General features: G+C 39.8%; 1 protein-coding gene across 1 annotated transcript in view; it reads right to left on the bottom strand.

The window, feature by feature from the left end:
• Positions 1 to 1422: 1422 nt before the first annotated feature.
• The window catches only part of vrk1 (VRK serine/threonine kinase 1), an 81658-nt gene continuing 61888 nt past the window's right edge, over positions 1423 to 21192 (bottom strand). The window contains exons 12-13 of the mRNA XM_060828562.1: positions 4453 to 4543; positions 1423 to 1610 (exon numbers count right to left, since the gene is read on the bottom strand). Of these exons, the coding sequence (XP_060684545.1) occupies positions 1492 to 1610; positions 4453 to 4543 (210 nt within the window). The 3' untranslated portion in view covers positions 1423 to 1491. The remainder of the gene's footprint in view (positions 1611 to 4452; positions 4544 to 21192) is intronic.

Genomic DNA, 21192 nt, shown 5'->3' with positions numbered 1-21192 from the left:
TCAATGAGTCTCCTTTGATTGTCAAATCTTGGGACGATGTGCCAAAATTTCCTTCACCAGAAGAATAAAGATCAACTTCTTATCTTCACCTTATTTATTAAGAACACAGCACAAACTTTATTCCTTTCAAGTAATAAATCTCTAATTGTCAAGGTAAGGAAACAAGGGAGAATAACTGGCATCAAGGTAAGTAATACTGCATATTGCAGAGAAGTGCTGAGAAACTGGATGTCATCACAATTAATTCATCTTCAGACTTGCAAAAGGTGCTGCTTTTAAGAGTTCAGTGATTTCAGAAACCAGTTTTTATGATAATACTCTTCTATAAAATAGAGTACTTAGAATTCTTGGGTTTGTCAAAAGTTGCAATAATACTCATGCTCAGATTTCTAAAGTGTTTAAAAGCTCTGTAGAGTACACAAAACTCTAAATCATTACAATGCAGTCATTGTCTACACTACAATATTTCAGGCTTGGTACCTGTTCCAGGTAACCTACAAATCAAGTAGTTCTCAAAACAAATGTCAATCTGTGAAATTGTTTAACAACTGAAAACTGTACCAATTAATTTTTATTTCATGCATTTAGGGCAGAGATGGACACAGTTTTAAAACAGTAAGGAGACCACATGCCATGAAGACAAGGGGCAAAAGCGGAGTTGAGGATTCTTAAAATCGGCCACAGTCTCATTGAATGGTGGAGCAGCCTCCTTCAGCTCCGACATCATAAGGTCTTTATGGTCATTTACACTAAAACTTAATGTAATCAGTAAATAGGATATACAATATAGCTTGCCTGGCACAAATTTTCATAGGAAGGTTCTTTATTTTGTGTAGAACATTTAACCAGTTGCTTTTTACAAAAGCTGAATAAGTCATATTCTTAAGTGATCAGAATGTAAGGAAAATATGTTTACATATTCATATCACTAATAATTCAAATTTAAGTTTACAATGTATTTCTTCTTTAAAAATAACACGTTCACAGTAAACTCCAAGCTACAAACTATAAATAAAGATATAATGAAATCTTCTAGATTTTATCAGATAAAATAACCTGGTATCCAGTGACATGCTAAATCATTGCCTGATATCCTGGGAAATCATGAGCATGAGTAGCTACTATTCTTTCATGGAACACCCCATTTGTCCATCTAGCAAAACTTGCTTCTTTCACTTCTAATATTTCTCAGGACTTGCAATGTTACATGTTGAAACTTCATGATATTGTACATTAATATGTTAATTTAGTTAACAGAAAAGCAGCAGAAAGGTACCAATAACTTACTCCTGGATTGTGTTTCAAGAAAATCAAACTTAAAAAATGTTTCAATTTTTATTTCAGCAACACAAAGCACAGCACATAAAAGTCAACATAAAAATGAGATCTTTTTCTTAAAAAAAGACTAATTTTCAGAACAACTTCATTGTAAAGAATCAGACTTTAATAAAAAGTAAAGCAGAGGACAATCATAATAAGATTGCTTTTTTTTTAACATTTACTTAGGTGTTTTCTTTTCCCATGGCCGGTCAAAACTGAGGGAGAAGTTTGAGTGCCCATTTCAACCATCTCTACTTTCTTCAAATTCCTTCTTGCTTCCGACTTCTTGGCTTTAAATAGAAAGACATCACATCTTACTAGAGACAAATATTTCTGTAGATTTTTCAAAGACAAAGACAGTTATTTTGTTGCTGCTCTCTCACTTTACACAACAAAACAACCGAGGTAACAGGAACAGTTGAAAATTAAAGTAGAGCCACTACTTAAAGTGAAAAAAAAGCAAACATGGCCAACTAAAATCAACAAGATGAAAAGAAAAATAAATTGGCGACATAAACATTTACAGAATATATGAAGGTTGATTTCTTCATTAGTCAAGACTTTAAACCATCACTAAATATCAGCCCCAAACCTGAAACTTGCCAAGGACACTGGCCCTGATTTTGAAACAAAACTGCCAATACTGTTATCAATCCTCTAACTGGCAGCAATTTCGGAAGTACACCAGGTGGAGTAAAATTTGAAATCCTGAAATTGCTGTCAGTAGTCCTGTGTTTCTCCAAAGAATGCACTATTCAGACCTCCTCCCGTTCCCTCCATTCAGCCCCTCATTTAGTAATAGCAAACTAAATACATAATTCTTTTAAAGTTCACATTTAAAGTTAGCTGCAAATCAATTCTATTTGAATGTTTAAAACATTTGTTAGCTAGCTATAATATTTAAAAATAAGTGGAAGATTTCAGTGTTTTTCACTTCCTGGTTTGCTCTGAGAACATTTCAATGTGACCGGTTGCTTACTGTACTTGATGAGATCACCTTTCTGAAAGTGTTGGAGTCCGTATGACTTGGGACCAGGTTAAAACTTAAGTTGGGGCATAAGGCAAGACAGATTTTTGTATGCAGCGTGCTTTGTGGTCAGCAGCAAGTGCTATTGATTCATGTCAATCTCAAAATCCAGCTCATTATTCTTCTTTCTTTCAATTACTAATGAATATTAGTGCAGCTCAAAGGCAAGAACAATAAAGAAATTCTCCTCTGAATGGAAATTCTAATTGCGAGAATGAAACTTGCACTTTTTAGAACCTTACCTAGCTCTTGATGACAGTTTGTCATTCTGCAGAATATAAAGAATACAATGCATGGTTTTCAGTTTGGTTTAAGTGTAATGTTTGGTTTTACAGTTCTGTAGTTTAATTCACCAGCTATGTACTTTAACTTTTTTAATATAGAAGAGTACATCCCCATTGTAAAAAGCCCATCAATTGTCTATTGCTTCACATCTGCCATTAACAGACAACTGAGCAATATGTCTGCACGGTCTTCTTAAATTTTGTGATGGCTTACTATAAGCTTTAAAAACCTTTCAAATCCTCAACTTCTAAGTACCACACATTAAATATGCAAACTTCAATGAACCACAAGGATTATTAAATTCAACATGAATCTCAGAAAATGCACAGATGGAATCTACACATGTTTATTAAATTTTGTACAGTCTCCTTAAGTTTTTTACTGCAATAATGTCAGATTTTCCATAGGTGGTAACTGCAAAAACTTAGAAAAATCACTCTTAAAACAAAGAAAATAATAAGCATCAAAAACTTAAGATTTTAATTTGGACATGGAAGAATTTACTGAACAGCAAGAAATCAAATTACGTATTTATGTACATTGCAAGTTAGTCTATATAAATAGTCAGTCAGTCTATGCTTATGAATCAATGATGACACAGTAGGTGGTCACCTGGCCTGGAATCCATGCAAATTCCTATCCCAGATCCCACACCTCAGATTCAAATCAGCTCCATTGTTCTACTCCAATTACATGGTACCTGTACCTGTTATTTCTCTCAATTACCATCAGATGCAGAGCAGAAGTAGCCATTCAACCTGAGTCCCCTTCACTTTCCTATCAACTCTCAATTCCATTATGAATTAGAAATCTGTCAGTCTTAGCCTTGAATATACTTAATAGCCCAGCCTTGACAGACCTTTACGGTCAAGAATTCCATGCATTTATCATGTAAAAATCTACTTCTCATCTGACTTAAATAGTAGACTCTTCACTTTGATACTCTGGTTCTAAATACACCTACATGGAGAAATAACCCCTCCTGCAAGTATCCTATCGATTCCCCCAAGAAACTCGTTTCAGTAAGGTCACCTCTCATTCTCCTGAAATCCAATGCATACAGGCCATTCAACTCATAAGTAAATCCCTCTGCAGCCAAACTCCATTCCATGTGAAAGTAATAATGGTTTCCAATTCCAACAGTTTCCTAGGTCGCAAGATCGTTACCACTCCCTATGCAAACAAACAAACACCCCCTGTATCTCTTGCCAAAAATCTTTAATGTGTGTTCTTTAACGCTGACTCAGCTTTTTGTCTACTTCTTACCCATCTAAAGCCAACAATCTTGTACAGCTCTATCAGATCAGTCCTCAATGTGTTGGGCTCCAGGGACAACGATCACAGTTTCTCCAAACTAACCTTGCAGTTTAAACTGGGGACAAAAAGTTTCCTCTTCAACTGTGTTTTATTTTTTGTTGCATTAAAAGCATCTTTAACAAAAACTAGGGCAAAAAGACAGAACATTATGCTGGATTTGTAGGGACTTTTTTTTACCAAATGTGATAAGGGAGCAAGATTTAGACGTTTAGATCAGAGTGGTGCTGGAAAAGCACAGCAGGTCAGGCAGCATCTGAGGAGCAGGAAAATCGAGTTTAGATCAGGAATGATAAAGGGTTTTTACCCGAAACATCGATTTTCCTGCTCCTCTGATGCTGCCTGACCTGCTGTGCTTTTCCAGCACCACTCTAATCTAAACTCTGCTTTCCAGCATCTGCAGTCCTCACTTTTGCCACCAAGATTTAGATGTTAACTGATATGTCCAGCTGACAATTCAAAAGGGTCTTGACTGCCTTAACACCCCAGTTTGATTGTGTTCTTACCTCTTGGGGATTTTCGCATTCTTTTTCCACCCTTTAACTCAGAATCAGAGGCATTGCCTTCATGATCAACAGTCTTTGAAGCACATCGTTTCTTTAAAAAAAAAGAAAGATATTGCTGGAGATCAATCATTGTCAGCAAAACTTTAGTCACTGTCTTTATGACATTAAATTAATTAGACAACTCTCCGACAAACAGATCGATCTGTGGATGAGCCATTTTCTAGAAAATTAGTACAGGGGCTCAAAAGTTTGAAAGTAGTAACACAAGATGGAATCTTGGGTAGTGTAGTGACCACCAAAAGAGCTGGAGCTTATGCCAAACTGAAGTCTAAATAAGAAAGCTCTTACACTTACTCCTAACAAAAGCAGCTACTGTCCTCAAAGTTAGAACATACATTAGAACATACATTAATAAAACTTCCAAAGCATATCACATTGATTTTCAAATTCAACTCAAAAGATCAAAGCTCTCCTGCTATAGGAGGTTCATGATGATATACAAAATGATAAGCACACTGATGGGTAGATTAAAAACAGTTTTACAAGCAGGAATAAAGCTACACTTGACGAAGATGTGATGGAGGCTAATGATATGCAACATTTCAGTTTTTTCTACTTAACCTGTTCAGAGATATTATTACACACCAAGTGCTGGTCAGACCTGAAGCCAGGACTCCTGATATCGAGAGATAGGGAGATCACCACAGCACTAGAGCCTAGTAGTCCATTACGTTAAATAATTAGATTGTTAAGAAAATGAGTCACGCAGCTTGGTAGCAGGATTTTAATTCCAAACAAAAGCTTTAAATAATCTGGTTAGAATGAGAAAGATTACAGCAGATCGCTAAACCATGTTTTCATTTTCTCAAACCTATTGGTTTCGACATTAAGAGCTGAAAATGTGTTGCTGGAAAAGTGCAGCATCCAAGGAGCAGGAGAATCGACGTTTCGGGCATGAGCCCTTCTTCAGGATCTGCAGTCCTCACTTTCTCCTAGAAGATTTCGACATTAAGAGCTTAATTTTAGTCCCAGAGTGGGAACAAAATGAGAAAATCATGTATTTGAGTAGCACCACCAAGCAGATCTGGCCAATTTTAATTGCTGGGCCACATTACCAGCTTCCTGAGCAAAATGGCTGGAAATCTGGCAAGAAGAGCAGCTGACACACATTCAGATCTGGACAAACACAAACTCAACGAGACCGCAGCAGTATAGTTTGGTAAGACCATGGTGACTTTACTTTTTTAAAATAATTTTGTTTTTAATGAGCCACCGATGGAGATTTTAATGCAGAAAACGAATGCTTGATCACAGAGGGAAGTTGAGGAGGGAACAGCAGCAGAATTGGAGATGTTTATGATTGGAATTCAAGAGATTACAGCACAGACGACTGAAGACAATTCACCAACAGTAGAACAATTAAACTCAGGAATACACAGGCTAGAAATGTTGGATGCAATGCTGAGGAACAAGATATACATTTATTTGGAAAGGCAAGGGATAGTCAACATGGCTTTGTGCATGGGAAATCATGTCTCACAAACTTGATTGAGTTTTTTGAAGAAGGATTGATGAGGACAGAGATGTCATCAATATGGACTTCAATAAGGCGTTTGACAAGGTTCCCCATGGGAGACTGATTAGCATGGTTAGATCTCAAGGGATACAGGGAGAACTAGCCATTTGGATACAGGACTGGCTCAAAAGGGAGAAGGTAGAAGGTTGTGGTGGAGGGTTATTTTTCAACTGGAGGCCTGTGACCAAAGGAGTGCCACCAGGATCAGTGCCGGGTCTAACTCTTTTTATCATTTATATAAATGATTTGGATGTGAGCATGAGGTATAGTTAGTAAGTTTGCAGAGGACACCAAATTGGAGGTGAAGTGGACAGCGAAGGTTACATCAGATTGCAAAGGAATCTTGATCAGATGGGTCAATGGGCTGAGAAGTGGCAGATGGAGTTTAATTCAGATAAATGGGAGATGTCGCATTTTGAGAGAACAAATCTTAGCAGGACTTATACACTTAACAGTAAGGTCCTAGGGAATGTTGCTGAACAAAGAGACCTTGCAGTGCAGGTTCATAACTCTTTGAAAGTGGAGTCACAGGTAGATAGGATAGTGAAGGTGGCATTTGGTATGTCTTCCTTTATTGATCAGCATATTGAGTACAGGAGCTGGGAGGTCATGTTACAGCTGTACAGGACATTAGTTAGGCAACTGTTGGAATATTGCATAAAGATGTTGTGAAACTTGAAAGGGTTCAGAAAAGATTTACAAGGATGTTGCCAAGTTGGATGATTTGAGCTATAGGGAGAGGCTGAATAGGCTAGGGCTGTTTTCCCTGGAGCGTCGGAAGCCGAGGGGTGACCTTATAGAGGTTTACAAAATTATGAGGGGAATGGATAGGATGAATAGACAAAGTCTTTTCCCTGGGGTGGGGGGAGTCCAGAACTGGAGGGCATAGGTTTAGGGTGAGAGAGAAAAGATATAAAAAGAGACCTAAGGGGCAACCTTTTCATGTAGAGGATGGTACGTGTATGAAATGAGCTGCCAGAGGAAATGGTGGAAGCTGGTACAATTGCAACATTTAAAAATAGGAAGGGTTTGGAGGGATATGGGCCAAGTGCTGGCAGGTGGAACTGGATTGGATTGGGATATCTGGTCAGCATGGACGGGTTGGACCGAAAGATCCGTTTCTGTGTTGGACATCTCTGTGACTCTATAAAGAGAGAAGTGCAGAAATCAGAATAATAGGGTGAAAGATATAGTATTATGGAAGGGCAAAATCTTTAAAGGCTTTAAAACTAACGATAACAATGTTAAAATCAAAATATTGCTTGGGAGGGAGCCAATGCAAATCAACTAGAAATGGGTGATAGACGAATGGGTCTTGGAGCTTCTTAGATATGGACAAAAGTCAAGGTCAAGTTTATCTAGCGTGAAAAGGTAGAGAAGTAGCCGGGAGAATATTCAAGTAAGGGGAACAAAGACATGGATTCAGCAGCTCATTAGACTCACTGCAACAGTACGTATTTTGGTATCAAACATTTGAAAAAAGCAATGAGTCAGTAAGGTGGAAAACATCAAGTTCCAACTGATCTAGCAAGCTGCAAGAAGTAACTTGGTCGAGGAGAATAGTCTATGTTCAAAGAGTGAAGGTAACCATGCGTACATTAGATAATCTAAAAATTCTTCTTCAAAACAATGATTTGTATCAAATTCAGGCATTTTCACCGGCAAGCATTCAATGCTCAGAAGTTCAGTTCATACAAGTAATGTAAAACGCAACAAATCTGCTTCATCGCTATAGTTTGACATCTTTATAATCACTGTAAAGACCACATTTTCATTTTTCTTTATTTTGTATTGTAATCAGTGCATCAAGTGTCTTATGAATAATCTCACCTGATGTTTACCTACAGCAGCACTCTTACTGCAGTTTCGGTATAAGCCCCAACAAAGGGTGCATTTTGGTTGGAACTAAAAACACACATGGCTGTTTGTTTGCAAAGTCCAAAGAAAACTGCAACATTATACCTAACATGAATAAACTGAACTTTTAATAGTGGCTCAAAAATCACTGCTCATCATTTGCTGGAGGTAGGATTGTTTTAAAATAAATAACTGATAGAACACTGAACAACACTGATTTATACAATTTTAACCAGAGGAGACAAATGCAAAAAAAAAAATCAGCACAACAAGTTCTCAAATAAGAAGCAGGTTCAGTTCAATTGCTGCAACAAACTTGGATGTGGTCTCAAGGCATCTCCTTCAATATTTTTAGATGAAACGGATCCAACCACTGCAACATGTTGTAAAAAAAAAGAAACACCAATGTTCTCAAGCACTCAAGAGTATAAATGTAACCACAGGCTAAAAGATGCCATTACTTGGATCCATATTTGAAATGTGGCGCAGTCTGCCATCTCACGCGGCTATAAACAATCTTGTGGCACAATTTTTAAGAGCAAGATGATTCTTCGCTCATGCCCTGGCTAATACTTAGGCCCAACTTACACGATTAACAGATTAAAAACCAAAAGAACTGCAGATGCTGTCAATCTGAAACAAAAACATAAGTTGCTGGAAAAGCTCAGCAGGTCTCGCAGCAATTGCGAACAGAAATCAAGGTTAACATTTCGGGTGCGGTGACCAGTTCTGAGCAAGATTCACCAGACCTCTATTTCTCTTCACAGATGCTGCTAGACCTGCTGAGCTTTTCCAACAACTACTATTAAAGGATTACTTGGTTATCTCAATTCTTTGTGGAACATTGATGTGTGCAAACTGGCTGCAGCAATTCCAACAACAGAATTTGGCTGCACTTCAATAATGTACTTCAGTGGTTGTAAAGCACTTTGGGATCTTAAAAGCCCTTTATAAATGCAAGTTTCTTTTCAGTGATTCAGGTTATTTGCAGGAGTAACTGGATGAACCTTTGTTTCCAAGCGCACCACACAGGATGTTCAAATGAATTTGTTGCTGGACACACACGATCACAAGAAGGACAGAAATCAAAAACATTAATGACTTCAAATAGAAAACAACCAGGGTTTTCATATCTAGTGTCTAAAACATTGAACTCCTTATCATAATATGAAATAAATCCTGTAGCAAAAACTCAACAGGCAAAGTTCACAAAGTGTCATCTTAGATATCAATCTTTAATAAGGTTCTCCAAATTTGGTTGGTCATTGAACTTTATCCTTGTTCAAGCCACCTTTTTCAATATTCTTTATCTCAAGAATATTCTTTTCCTGCCAGAAGCAACATCCAATGTGTGCATGGCTCTGTACAAATATTTATTCTGATACACCGTGGAAGTATTTTGACAGACTTTCACTCCAGCTCACAAACAAATAAATATGCCCCAATATAAAGCTCAGAAATACAGTTAGGAAAAATTGTTTCCTTTTTTGAACAGGACCAGTTAATGTTACTTCAATTTTAAGACATTTTATATGAAAATTTTTGATACATCATAACTGACACATTCATGAATGAATGTCCAATTCAGTGACAGAATGAACATCAGAAAGATAATGAACAATAAAGTTACTGCATATGGTGTCAAGACGAATTTAAGGCAACAAGTGCTTTGTAGATGATATCAAAAAATATTTCAAGCTAACTGAATATAATACTGATATACAGAAAACTTGCAATGTAAAATATAAAAGTAAATCAACTTTCATTCCTGGTTCCCTACGTTAGCTTACATTCTAAGAAGTTCCTTTCCCTCAGTCCTGGCCCTTGCAATTTCATCACATCTCTGTAAACTGCTGACTCACTTGTTTCTGTGCGATCTCTTTCTTTTAAAAAGAAATTGGATACGTTGCTATCTCCTATTTACCTACCTGTTCAGCAACTCAACACTCAAATTTCTTCGAAGAGCTTTTCCCCCATGCCACCTGCACTTAAATGAACCCAGTCAAAGTTACAAGTACTTTTACTGAGTGATCAAAACAAACCCTTCTCAACTTTGTATTCCATAATTGCAGAGTTGATTTCTGTGCAAATTTTGTTCTCTAATGTTCAATCCCTTTGTTCCTCTTACCTTGCCAATCATAACCAGCAATGGTTTTGTTTATTGCTCCACACACCAGGTATGAAGTTGTTCAGGAATCTCACTTTGCCCTTTCTTCATCACCCTGCAAAACCTTCAGCAGCCAATTAGTCTCCATACAAGAGAATTCCCTCCCAAAACTGCTCATCCTCTCACTTCTACTATGATCCTTAAAACCTAGCAATGTACAAGCTATCAAATTCCTCTTTCAATGCTCATTTCTGTATGGTGGCATTTCTATGAAATAGCTTCAGTTTTTTTCAAAATGTGTTAAAGTCAGAAGATTGACGCAAGGGTATATAAAATCTTCAAACCGGTTTAGAGATATTTAATACAGCTCATCTTTGTTACTCTAGGACAGATAATAGAATTTGCTACAAAAGGACATCAGATTGTGGAAGGACACTCAATCAATAAATCATACAGACACCATGGATGGAGTAGGTTGGAGAGGTTGTATACTCTGGATTTGCTAACTAATTGCAAAACAATCTAGCACAATAGGCATCTCTAAATTATTCAATGTGATACACAACGGATTGTTTCACAATCTTATAAATACACATTCTGAAAAGGAAGCCATTCTGATGGATTACTCTATAATCAAACAACCCAACAGCCAAGAGTATTTTCTTTCTACATTCAAATTTATTAATTCATCTAGTGGAGTGTGGAAAAGGGAGAGAGCGACACGCTGAAAATAAATGCTCAACTTTCTTTTAACTTAATTATTTAGAAAGTCAGTTGAAATTTCATTTAATTGAAATACAGATAATTTTCAAAATACATATAGTTTAAAAAGACACTTAATTCTATGCCAAAGTGGCAACTGAAAAAGCACTTAGAGATTGGACATATTTGGTTACTTAAGTCATGTATTTTTTTTAAATTAAGTAGTACAGAGATCTAACAAAGAATTGAAAATTGCAACTGTTCAACCCAGCCATAAAAGGTTATGGAAACTTACATTGATGGAACTACTAGCTAGACTTCTTCAAAGGACTGCATTCTGTAGTTGCATACAAGCATGCAGGTATAAAGTTGTTTAAAATTCTCCTCCTTACATTCAAATCACTTTATGGTGCTGCCCTTCCTACTTCAAAAACAATAACATCATTCAACTCAAAACGCTAGTCTTCAAACTCGTGGTACATCTGCAGACACTCACTTTGTCCATTGCAAGCCTTCAGCTGGCAAGATTTAATGCTTTAAAAATTCCATCAACCTCTCTCTCTCTCTCCTTACTTAGGACATTTAATTAGAGCCATCAATTCAGCTAAGTTTTTCGTTGCCACTCAATCTTTTCTTCATCTAACTCAGCATCCTTTTTCAGATTACACACTGAAGTTCTTTATTGACTTTTTTCTACACTGAAGGCACTACACAAATTCAAAACATTGCTTAAAACACATTGTCTTGGCATGAGATAACACCATGAGGCAAAAGAACAATTTTACCTCAAGTTCATTATAAAATTTTGATTTAATTATTACCATTGGAAAACTAATATAATTGATTATTCATGGATGTGTAGATAGCCAGTTTAAATAAAATACAAATTGACACAACTTTCATTGCTTAATTAAAAGTCAAAATATTCAGTAATAAAGTTTACATAATCAATGTTTAACAACCATCTATAAGATAGCAAGCAGTTAGTTAAATGACAAATACCATAGGAATATTAGCACATTTCACAGTGCCGATTGCATAGTCTAATTTGTTGATTAAAGAAACATTTAGAACAAAATAAACATATACACAAATGTGTACCCATTTGAAACTGCCTGAGGCAACAAAAGTCTTTGACATCCCAACAATTGTGCAGTAGTAACAGATACAAGTGATAATCCAAGTTACTTGTTTTTAAAAAAAGCCTCAAATTTGCTCTATAAGCTTTGGACAACAGCCTAGATAAGCAGACAATAAAAAGGATAAAGACAAGATTTAAGCTGCAATTAGTCAAATACTATGGCAGATCATTGTTTAGCTAATTGTTTTCCCATAGCCAAATGGCAAGCTCAGCCAAAGAATCAGTACAAGGATCACTATTCATACAAGCTGGCCCAAGAAATCAAGAAACTGAATATAGCTAATTCTCTTCCATGTTTCAACAAATTTTTGAGATTCTTCAATTTCCATTTTAGATGTTGGATATTGTCCAGGAAATTCTACATTCTATTTCATCATTTCATCATAATTCTGAACAAATTTTAAAATGTTAAGCAACAACTAGCCTATACTCTAATCACAGTAATTATTTTAACATGCTGACTGCTACTTAATATTGCATTTCATTTATGAAGATGTTGCAGCTTCCCAACTGCTTATGGAAAAAAGGATTTTATGTAGCTGTTAATGAAATTTGGCTTTTTTTCTCTTGTTTTAAGGGCTTATGTCGTTGTTTTGTGCACTACCATCTTGGCCAATAGCTGCTAGATGTAATCAACAGGCCACAATGGCTCATATCTGCAATGGCTGATTTTACATTGAAAGTGTAACAGCAGGTTGCTAAGAGTTTTCCTTTCGATGTGCAGTAATGAATCAACAGCTAGGATTCACAGCCACCAAAGAGTAGTGTGCATCTTTTCCCTTCATCTCTGCCTCATCATTACCATCTAAACCCTGCTGCGCTGAACAGATTGGTTTGATAATTACACACAATAACTGCAGTGGGCACATAACCCTCAGCTGGCACAGGGCAGATCCCGAGCGGCAAGTTCCATATGTAAACTACACTGATTAAGTGTACGAGGTACATCCTCCCCTGCCTGTCTGCAGCTCTGATTAGTAGCATTCAGACACTGATATTACCATATGTCATCAAAATCATGAGGTAGCAGGTCAACCAAGAGTTATAAAATTTTCAAAGTGCTATTTAATCCATCACTTTGTTCTACTGTAGAACAATTACAGACATATACAACCCGAGATTAAAAACTGTAATCTCAAAAGTAAACCCTTAATCAAGATTTCACACTACTTCAGAAATTCTCATTTTTCACTTAACAGTTTTACTCAGTTACTATTCCCTTTTCGATTTCCTGGAAGGCTTTGTAAGCAAGCGTTAGCAAGACACTTGCATGTCACATTCAAATGGTCATCTGTACATGTGAGCCAAGACAGCATGTGCTGGCAGATTGGTGGTAAATCTTTCACAATCCAGTTTAGTAAATGCATATTTTCCAAAAGGAATCACTGGAAAACCTTAAGAAATGGGAATTTTGGATAATTGTCTTCCCCCTCATTACCACAGTGATACCAATAAAGGCAATTATATCATCTATAAAAACAACCTTCTATCTCAAACATTCCACAGAACTTATGAGTCCCTTTAAAGGGAATTTTTGTTCGCCAAAAAAAAACGTTCAGATACTTCAAACACATTAAGACCACAATATTTAACACTTACCTTTTTTTATACGGTTGTAAGAAATGTTTGATCAGTTATGCCCAGGTGGAAGATATTTTCAATACTACCACATTTACCTGGTTCATCAACAATACAAAGTTAGTGCTTCTGCGTTATTAGCACATTCCAATAAAATGAGTGTTTAGTTCAACTGGTATCATGCCTCCCCAAAAGGTAGAGAATTCAAGCTCCATCATAGATATCCAGGCTAACCACTCCACATTGGGGCATTCTTGGCAATAGATTTTCTGCTCATTTCAGCACTATGGCTATGCTGTTTTTTAAACAAGTTATATGCAGCAAGAAAATGAAATGGGTCATTCCTGATGAAGGGCTTATGCTCGAAACGTCGAATTCTCTATTCCTGAGATGCTGCCTGGCCTGCTGTGCTTTGACCAGCAACACATTTGCAGCTGTGATCTCCAGCATCTGCAGACCTCATTTTTTACTAAAAGTACAATGAACATTTTGTTCTTGTAACTTTTGCATCACCTCATCAATTGATGAAATCCTCATCCATACATCTACCAATCAATTATTCCAACGATTTCTGGTTGACCACCCACCATTTAATTTAACTATAACAGTGCTGGTCATCAAGATGTGCTCATGCATTAATCTAGGAGAAAGTGAGGACTGCAGATGCTGGAGATCAGAGCTGAAAAATGTGTTGCTGGAAAAGCACAGCAGGTCAGGCAGCATCCAAGGAGCAGGAGAATCAACGTTTCGGGCATAAGTCCTTCTTCAGGAAGGAGAAGGGTGTGCCAAGCAGGCTAAGATAAAAGGTAGGGAGGAGGGACTTGGGGGAGGGGTGTTGGGAATGCGATAGGTGGAAGGAGGTTAAAGTGAGGGTGATAGGCTGGAGAGGGGGTTGGACGGAGAGGTCAGGAAGAAGATTGCTGATCAAGGAGACGGTGCTGAGTCCGAGGGTTGGGACTGAGATAAAGTTGGGGGGGGGGGGGGGGGGAGAGGGGAAATGAGGAAGCTGGAGAAATCTGCATTCATCCCTTGTGGTTGGAGCGCTCCTAGGTGGAAGATGAGGCCCTCTTCCTCCAGGCGTCACGTTGCCATGGTCTGGTGATGGAGGAGGCCAAGAACCTGCATGTCCTTGGCGGAGTGGGAGGGCGAGTTAAAGTGTTCAGCCACAGGCCGGTTGGGTTGGTTGGTGCGGGTGTCCCAGAGGTGTTCTCTGAAACATTCCGCAAGTAGGCGGCCTGTCTCTCCAATGTAGAGGTGGCCACATCGGGTGCAGCGGATGCAGTAAATGATGTGTGTGGAGGTGCAGGTGAATTTGTGATGGATATAGAAAGATCCCTTGGGGCCTTGGAGGGAAGTGAGGGGGGAGGTGCGGGCGCAAGTTTTGCATTTCTTGCGATTGCAGGGGAAGGTGCTGGAAGTGGAGGTTGGGTTGGTGAGGGGTGTGGATCTGACAAGGGAGTTGCGGAGGGAGTGGTCTTTCCGGAATGCTGATAGGGGAGGGGAGGGAAAGATATCCTTGGTGGTGGGATCTGTTTGGAGGTGGCGAAAATGACAAAGGATGATACGATGTATCTGGAGGTTGTTGGGATGGTAGGTGAGGACCAGTGGGGTTCTGCCCTGGTGGCGATTGAAGGGGCGGGGTTCAACAGCGGAGGAGCGGGAAGTGGAGGAGATGCAGTGGAGAACATCGTCAACCATGTCTGAGGAGAAATTGCGGTCTTTGAAGAAGGAGGCCATCTGGGTTGTTCAGTATTGGAATTGGTCCTCCTGGGACCAGATACGGTGGAGGCGAAGGAATTGGGAATATGGGATGGCGTTTTTACAGGGGGCAGGGTGGGAGGAGGTGTAAGCTAGGTAGCTGTGGGAGTCAGTCGGTTTATAGTGAATGTCCGTGTTGAGTCGGTCACCCGAGATAGAAATGGAGAGGTCTAGGAAGGGGAGGGAGGAGTCGACTGATCGAACTGATCCTCATCTGAACAACTTCTCTTTCCAATCCTCCCACTTCCTCCAAACCAAAGGAGTATCCATGGGCACCCGCATGGGCCCCAGCTATGCTTGCCTCTTCATCAGATATGTGGAACAGCCCATCTTCCGCAGCTACACTGGCACCACACCCCACCTTTTCCTCCCCTACATCGATGACTGTATCGGCGCTGCCTTGTGCTCCCACGAGGAAGTTGAACAGTTCATCCACTTTACCTTCCACCCTGACCTCAAACTGACCTGGACCATCTTGGACTCCTCTCTCTCCTTCCTAGACCTCTCCATTTCTATCTCGAGCGACCGACTCAACACAGACATTCACTGTAAACCGACCGACTCCCACAGCTACCTAGATTACACCTCTTCCACCCTGCCCCCTGGAAAAATGCCATCCCATATTCCCAATTCCTTCACCTCTGCTGTATCTGCTCCCAGGAGGACCAATTCCAATACCGAACAACCCAGATGGCCTCCTTCTTCAAAGACCGCAATTTCCCCTCAGACATGGTTGACAATGCTCTCCACTGCATCTCCTCCACTTCCCGCTCCTCCGCCCTTGAGCCCCGCCCCTCCAATCGCCACCAGGGCAGAACCCCACTGGTCCTCACCTACCACCCCAACAACCTCCAGATACATCGCATCATCCTTCATCATCTCTGCCACCTCCAAACAGACCCCACCACCAAGGATATATTTCCCTCCCCCTCCCCTATTGGCATTCTGGAAAGACCACTCCCTCCACGATTCCCTGGTCAGGTCCACACCCCCCACCAACCCAACCTCCACTCCCAGCACCTTCCCCTGCAACCACAAGAAATGCAAAACTTGCGCCACACCTCCCCCCTCACTTCCCTCCAAGGCCCCAAGGGATCCTTCCATATCCATCACAAATTCACCTGCACCTCCACACACATCATTTACTGCATCCGCTGCACCCAGTGTGGCCTCCTCTACATTGAGGAGACAGGCCGCCTATTTGCAGAATGTTTCAGAGAACACCTCTGGGACACCTGCACCAACCAACCCAACCACCCTGAGGCTGAACACTTTAAGACCCCTCCCACTCCACCAAGGACATGCAGGTCCTTGGCCTCCACCATCGCCAGACCGTGGCAACACGACGCCTGGAGGAAGAGCGCCTCATCTTCCGCCTAGGAACCCTCCAACCACAAGGGGTGAATGCAGATTTCTCCAGCTTCCTCATTTCCCCTCTCCCCACCTTATCTCAGTCCCAACCCTCGGACTCAGCACTGCCTTCTTGACCTGCAATCTTCTTCCCAACCTCTCCACCCCCACCCCCTCTCTGGCCTATCACCCTCACCTTAACCTCCTTCCACCTATCGCATTCCCAACGCCCCTCCCCCAAGTACCTCCTCCTTACCTTTTATCTTAGCCTACTTGGCACACCTTCCTCATTCCTGAAGAAGGACTTATGCCCGAAACGTCGATTCTCCTGCTGAGCTTTTCCAGCAACATGTTTTTCATGCATTAATCTGTCTTTAATGAGCCACACCATCTCCTAGTATTCCACCCTCATCATATTTAGGATGACCGTAACATGCAACAGCAGAAGTAAGCCACTCAGCACAAGTCTGCTCTGCTATTCAATAAGATAATGGTTCATCTGATCATCCTCAATTATGTTTTCCTGCCTTTTCCTCTTACTGATTAAAACCTGCTATCTCAGCCTTGAATATACTTAATTAACCCGTTTATGTTCATTAAACTCGTGTCTAACGCCTCTAGCATCTCTATCACTCTATACCTTTATGCACCAATTCCAACGCAATAACTTTGCATTTCTTTGAGCAGCTATCTTATACATTAAGGTACATTGCCCAGTCATTGGTTGCCCTGGATTCCTTGTCTAAAATCTCACCATCTCTCTATCCTCCCTGAAAATTGGTTTTAAAACCCAATTCTCTAACCAAGCATTTGGCCAGCTCTTCTAATACCTTGCTTTCTCATCTATTATTTGTTTATATTTTGGCGTATCATTTTTCTACACAATTAGTGCTACAGAAAAGAAAGTTGTCATCCACAAACCAATAAGTTACAGTTGCTGAGCACTGTGCATGAAATTATGTAGAGCTTCGCTTTCCCTGATAGATTCCAGAAGAAATGGTTCTGATGTAACCAGGTAGAAGCAGAAAAGTCAAATGAGGAACTAAACCTTTTTGAAAAGTTACTGTCTATTGAGTGTAACAAAGGATTACTTGCATACATGATATACGCTGATGGAACTGGTCTGGGCAGTTATCTTTCTCCAATAGTCAGCTGCTTCATTCATACTGACATGTTGCAGAATCTGCTGTAGTTTAAATGACAGCCTCTGAAATGTTGGTCCTTAGCTGATCTTTATCAATTACTCAAATAGCTTCAATCTAAATGGGCCAATTATTTTGTGCCAATAAGCACTTCCCTTCTACTCTTCACCCAGTTTATTTGGGAATAATCAGCCGAATACTTGCAGTGGACTCTCTCATGGCTTTTAAATGCAGCCAGTCAAAACAAAATCTACCCAATTATAACTTAATCCAAGCATCAACCTCAGCTCATTTCCAGCAAATCAAACTTGTTCTTTTGCATTAAATGTCAGCAAAGCACAAACCTGTAAGTTTTTAAAAACTGTATTTCACCTAAGTGTCAAATAATCAGAAACACCGAAAAAGGACATGGCTTTTAGAATTCACAGACATTCAAAATTTGGGAACATTCAGAGGGAAAGTCGGATCTGTACAGATGGAATGGTCTCCACCTGAACCATGCAGGTGCTGGTGATCCTACTAATTGCTGAATGAGAGAAATAGAGAGAGTCTAAAAATATTGGAGACAAGGGATCAAATTTGGGAAGATGCTATCAATCCAAGAGTATAAATCAACACCAAAGAAAAAGATACCCATATGGAAAATGACATATCCACCGTCACCAAAAGGGAGGGAGGATACGATGTATGATTCAACCAATAAATAAAGACCAGGAATTACAAAGAGAAAAATGATAAAACTAAAAGCCACTGTATCTGAATGCACATGGCAATCAAACCAAAACAGGGGAACTGAGAGTGTAAGCAAAAACTTAAGTACAATCTGGTAACCAGAGTAAAGACATGGCTGCAGAATGACTTGAACTGTGTTCAGAATCTTGAAGAATGTATGACATTTAATAATGAATGGAAATGAGGAAAGACAGAGGAATTGCTGGATTAGCTAGTGATGGCATCAGTACAATAGGAAGAGATGATCCAAGTTTCGGAAACCACAATGTGGGAACAGTTTGAAGTGATTTCAATGAGAGGTAAGCAGTCATTTATAGTAATGATGTACAGGCCTCTTCACAATAACCACATGGTAAGATGGAGCACAAAGGAAGAATAACGAAAGCCTGAAAGAAAGGCATGACAAAAATACTGGGAATTTTTTTTGTGTATCGACTGGAAGTTAGTCAGGCAAAGGTAGCCTAGTTGAGGACTTCATAGAACATAACAGTGCAGTACAGGCTCTTCGACCCTTGATGCTGCACTGACCTGTGAAACCAATTTGAAGCCCACGTAACCTACACTATTCCATTCTTGTCCACATGCCTATCCAATGACCATTTAAATGCCCTTAAATATGGCAAGTCTCCAATTGTTGCAGGCAGTGCATTCTACGCACTGATTACTGAGTAAAGATCTCTGATAACTGTCTTATATCTATCACACCTCAATTTAAAGCTATGTCGCCTTGTGCTAGCCATTGCCATTCAAGGAAAAAAGGCTCATTGTCCAACCGATCTAACCCTCTGATTATCTTATATGTCTCAATGAAGTCACCTCTCAACCTTCTCTTTAACGAAAACTGCCTCAAGTCCCTCAGCTTTTCCTCATAAGACCCTCCCTCCATACTAGGCAGCATCCTAGTAAATCTCCTCTGAACCTTTTCTAAAGCTTTCACATTGTCTCTATGCTCCAGTGACCAGAACTGTATGCAATACACCAAGTGCGGCCGCACTAGAGTTTTGCACAGTTGCATGACCACATGGTTCCAAAACTCAATTTTTCTATCAATAAAAGCTAACACACTGTAAGCCTTCTTAACAACCCAATCAACCTGGGTGGCAACTTTCAAGGACCTATGTACCTGGACACCAAGATCTCTCTGCTCATTTACACGACCAAGAATCTTACTATTAGCCCAGTACTCTTTATTCCTCCTTCCAAAGTGAATCACCTCACACTTTTCCACATTAAACACAGTTTGCCACTTCTCAGCCCAGCTCTGCAGCTTATTAATGTCCCTCTGTATCCTACAACATCCTTCGTGACTGTCCACAACTCCACCGACCTTAGTGTCATCTGCAAATTTACTAACCAATCTTTCTATGCCCTCAGCCTGTTCATGTATAAAAATGACAAACAGCAGTGGACCCAAAACACATCCTTGCAGTAAAGCACTAGTAATTGAACTCCAGCATGATTATTTCCCATCAACCACTACCCTCTGTCTTCTTTCAGCTAACCAATATCTGATCCAAACTGCTAAATCACCCGCAATACCATAGTCTCCATATTCTGTGCAATAGCCTACTGTGTGGAACCTTAGAAAACACCTTACTGAAATCCATATACACATCAACCGCTTTACACTCATCCACCTGCTTGGTCACCTTCTCGAAGAAAGATTTTGGGGCAACGAAATGATTTTGGAATAGTTTTTGGAGGTGATCAGAGAGCATTACATAGTTATATAGAACAGTACAGCGCAGAACAGGCCCTTCGGTCTTTGATGTTGCGCCAACCTGTGAACTAATCTAAACCCATTCCCCCTACATTATCCCATCATCATCTATATGCTTACCTAAATGCCCCTAATGTGGCTGAGTTAACTACATTGGCATTCCATGCCTTTACCACTCTCAGTAAAGAACCTGCCACTGACATCTGTTTTAAAGCTATCGCCCCTCAATTTGCAGCTATGCCCCCTTGTACAAGCTGACATCATCATCCTTGGAAAAAGACTCTCACTGTCTACTCTATCTAATCCACTGATCATCTTGTATGTCTCTATCAAATCCCCTTTTAGCTGCCTTCTCTCCAACGGGAACAGACCAAAGTCCATCAGCCGTTCCTCATAAGACCTTCCCTCTAGACTTGGCAACATCCTGGTAAATCACCTCTGTAACTTTTCCAATGCTTCCACATCCTTCCTGTAATGGGGTGACCAGAACTGTACACAATATTCCAAGTGAGGTCGTGCTAGCATTTTGTTCAGTTGCAGCTCGACATCATGACTCTGGAACTCAATCCCTCTACCAATAAAACCTAACACACCGTATGCCTTCTTAATAGCACTATCAACCTGGGTGGCAACTTTCAGGGACCTATGTACATAGACACCAGGATAGCTCCACACATTCACATTACCAAGAATCTTTCCATTCACCCAGTATTCTACCTTCCTGTTATTCTTCCCAAAGTGAATCACCTCACATTTATCTGCATTTAATTCCATTTGCCACCTCACAGCCCAATTCTGCAGTTTATATAAGTCCCCCTGAAACCTGCAACATTTTTCCACACTGTCCACCACTCCACCAACTTTAGCGTCATCTGCAGACTTATTAACCAATCCACCTATGCCTACATCCAAGTCATTTATAAAAATAACAAACAGTAGTGGTCCCAAAACATATCCTTGTGGCACACCACTAGTAACCAGACTCCAGGCTGAATATTTTCCATCAACCACCACTCACTGCCTTCTTACAGAAAAGCTAGTTTCTAATCCAAAATGCTAAATAATCCTCAATCCCAT

This window comes from Hemiscyllium ocellatum, chromosome 8 (genome assembly GCF_020745735.1).
Source record: "Hemiscyllium ocellatum isolate sHemOce1 chromosome 8, sHemOce1.pat.X.cur, whole genome shotgun sequence".
Classification (NCBI taxonomy): Eukaryota; Metazoa; Chordata; class Chondrichthyes; order Orectolobiformes; family Hemiscylliidae; genus Hemiscyllium; species Hemiscyllium ocellatum.
This window is presented reverse-complemented; position numbering and strand designations above follow the sequence as displayed.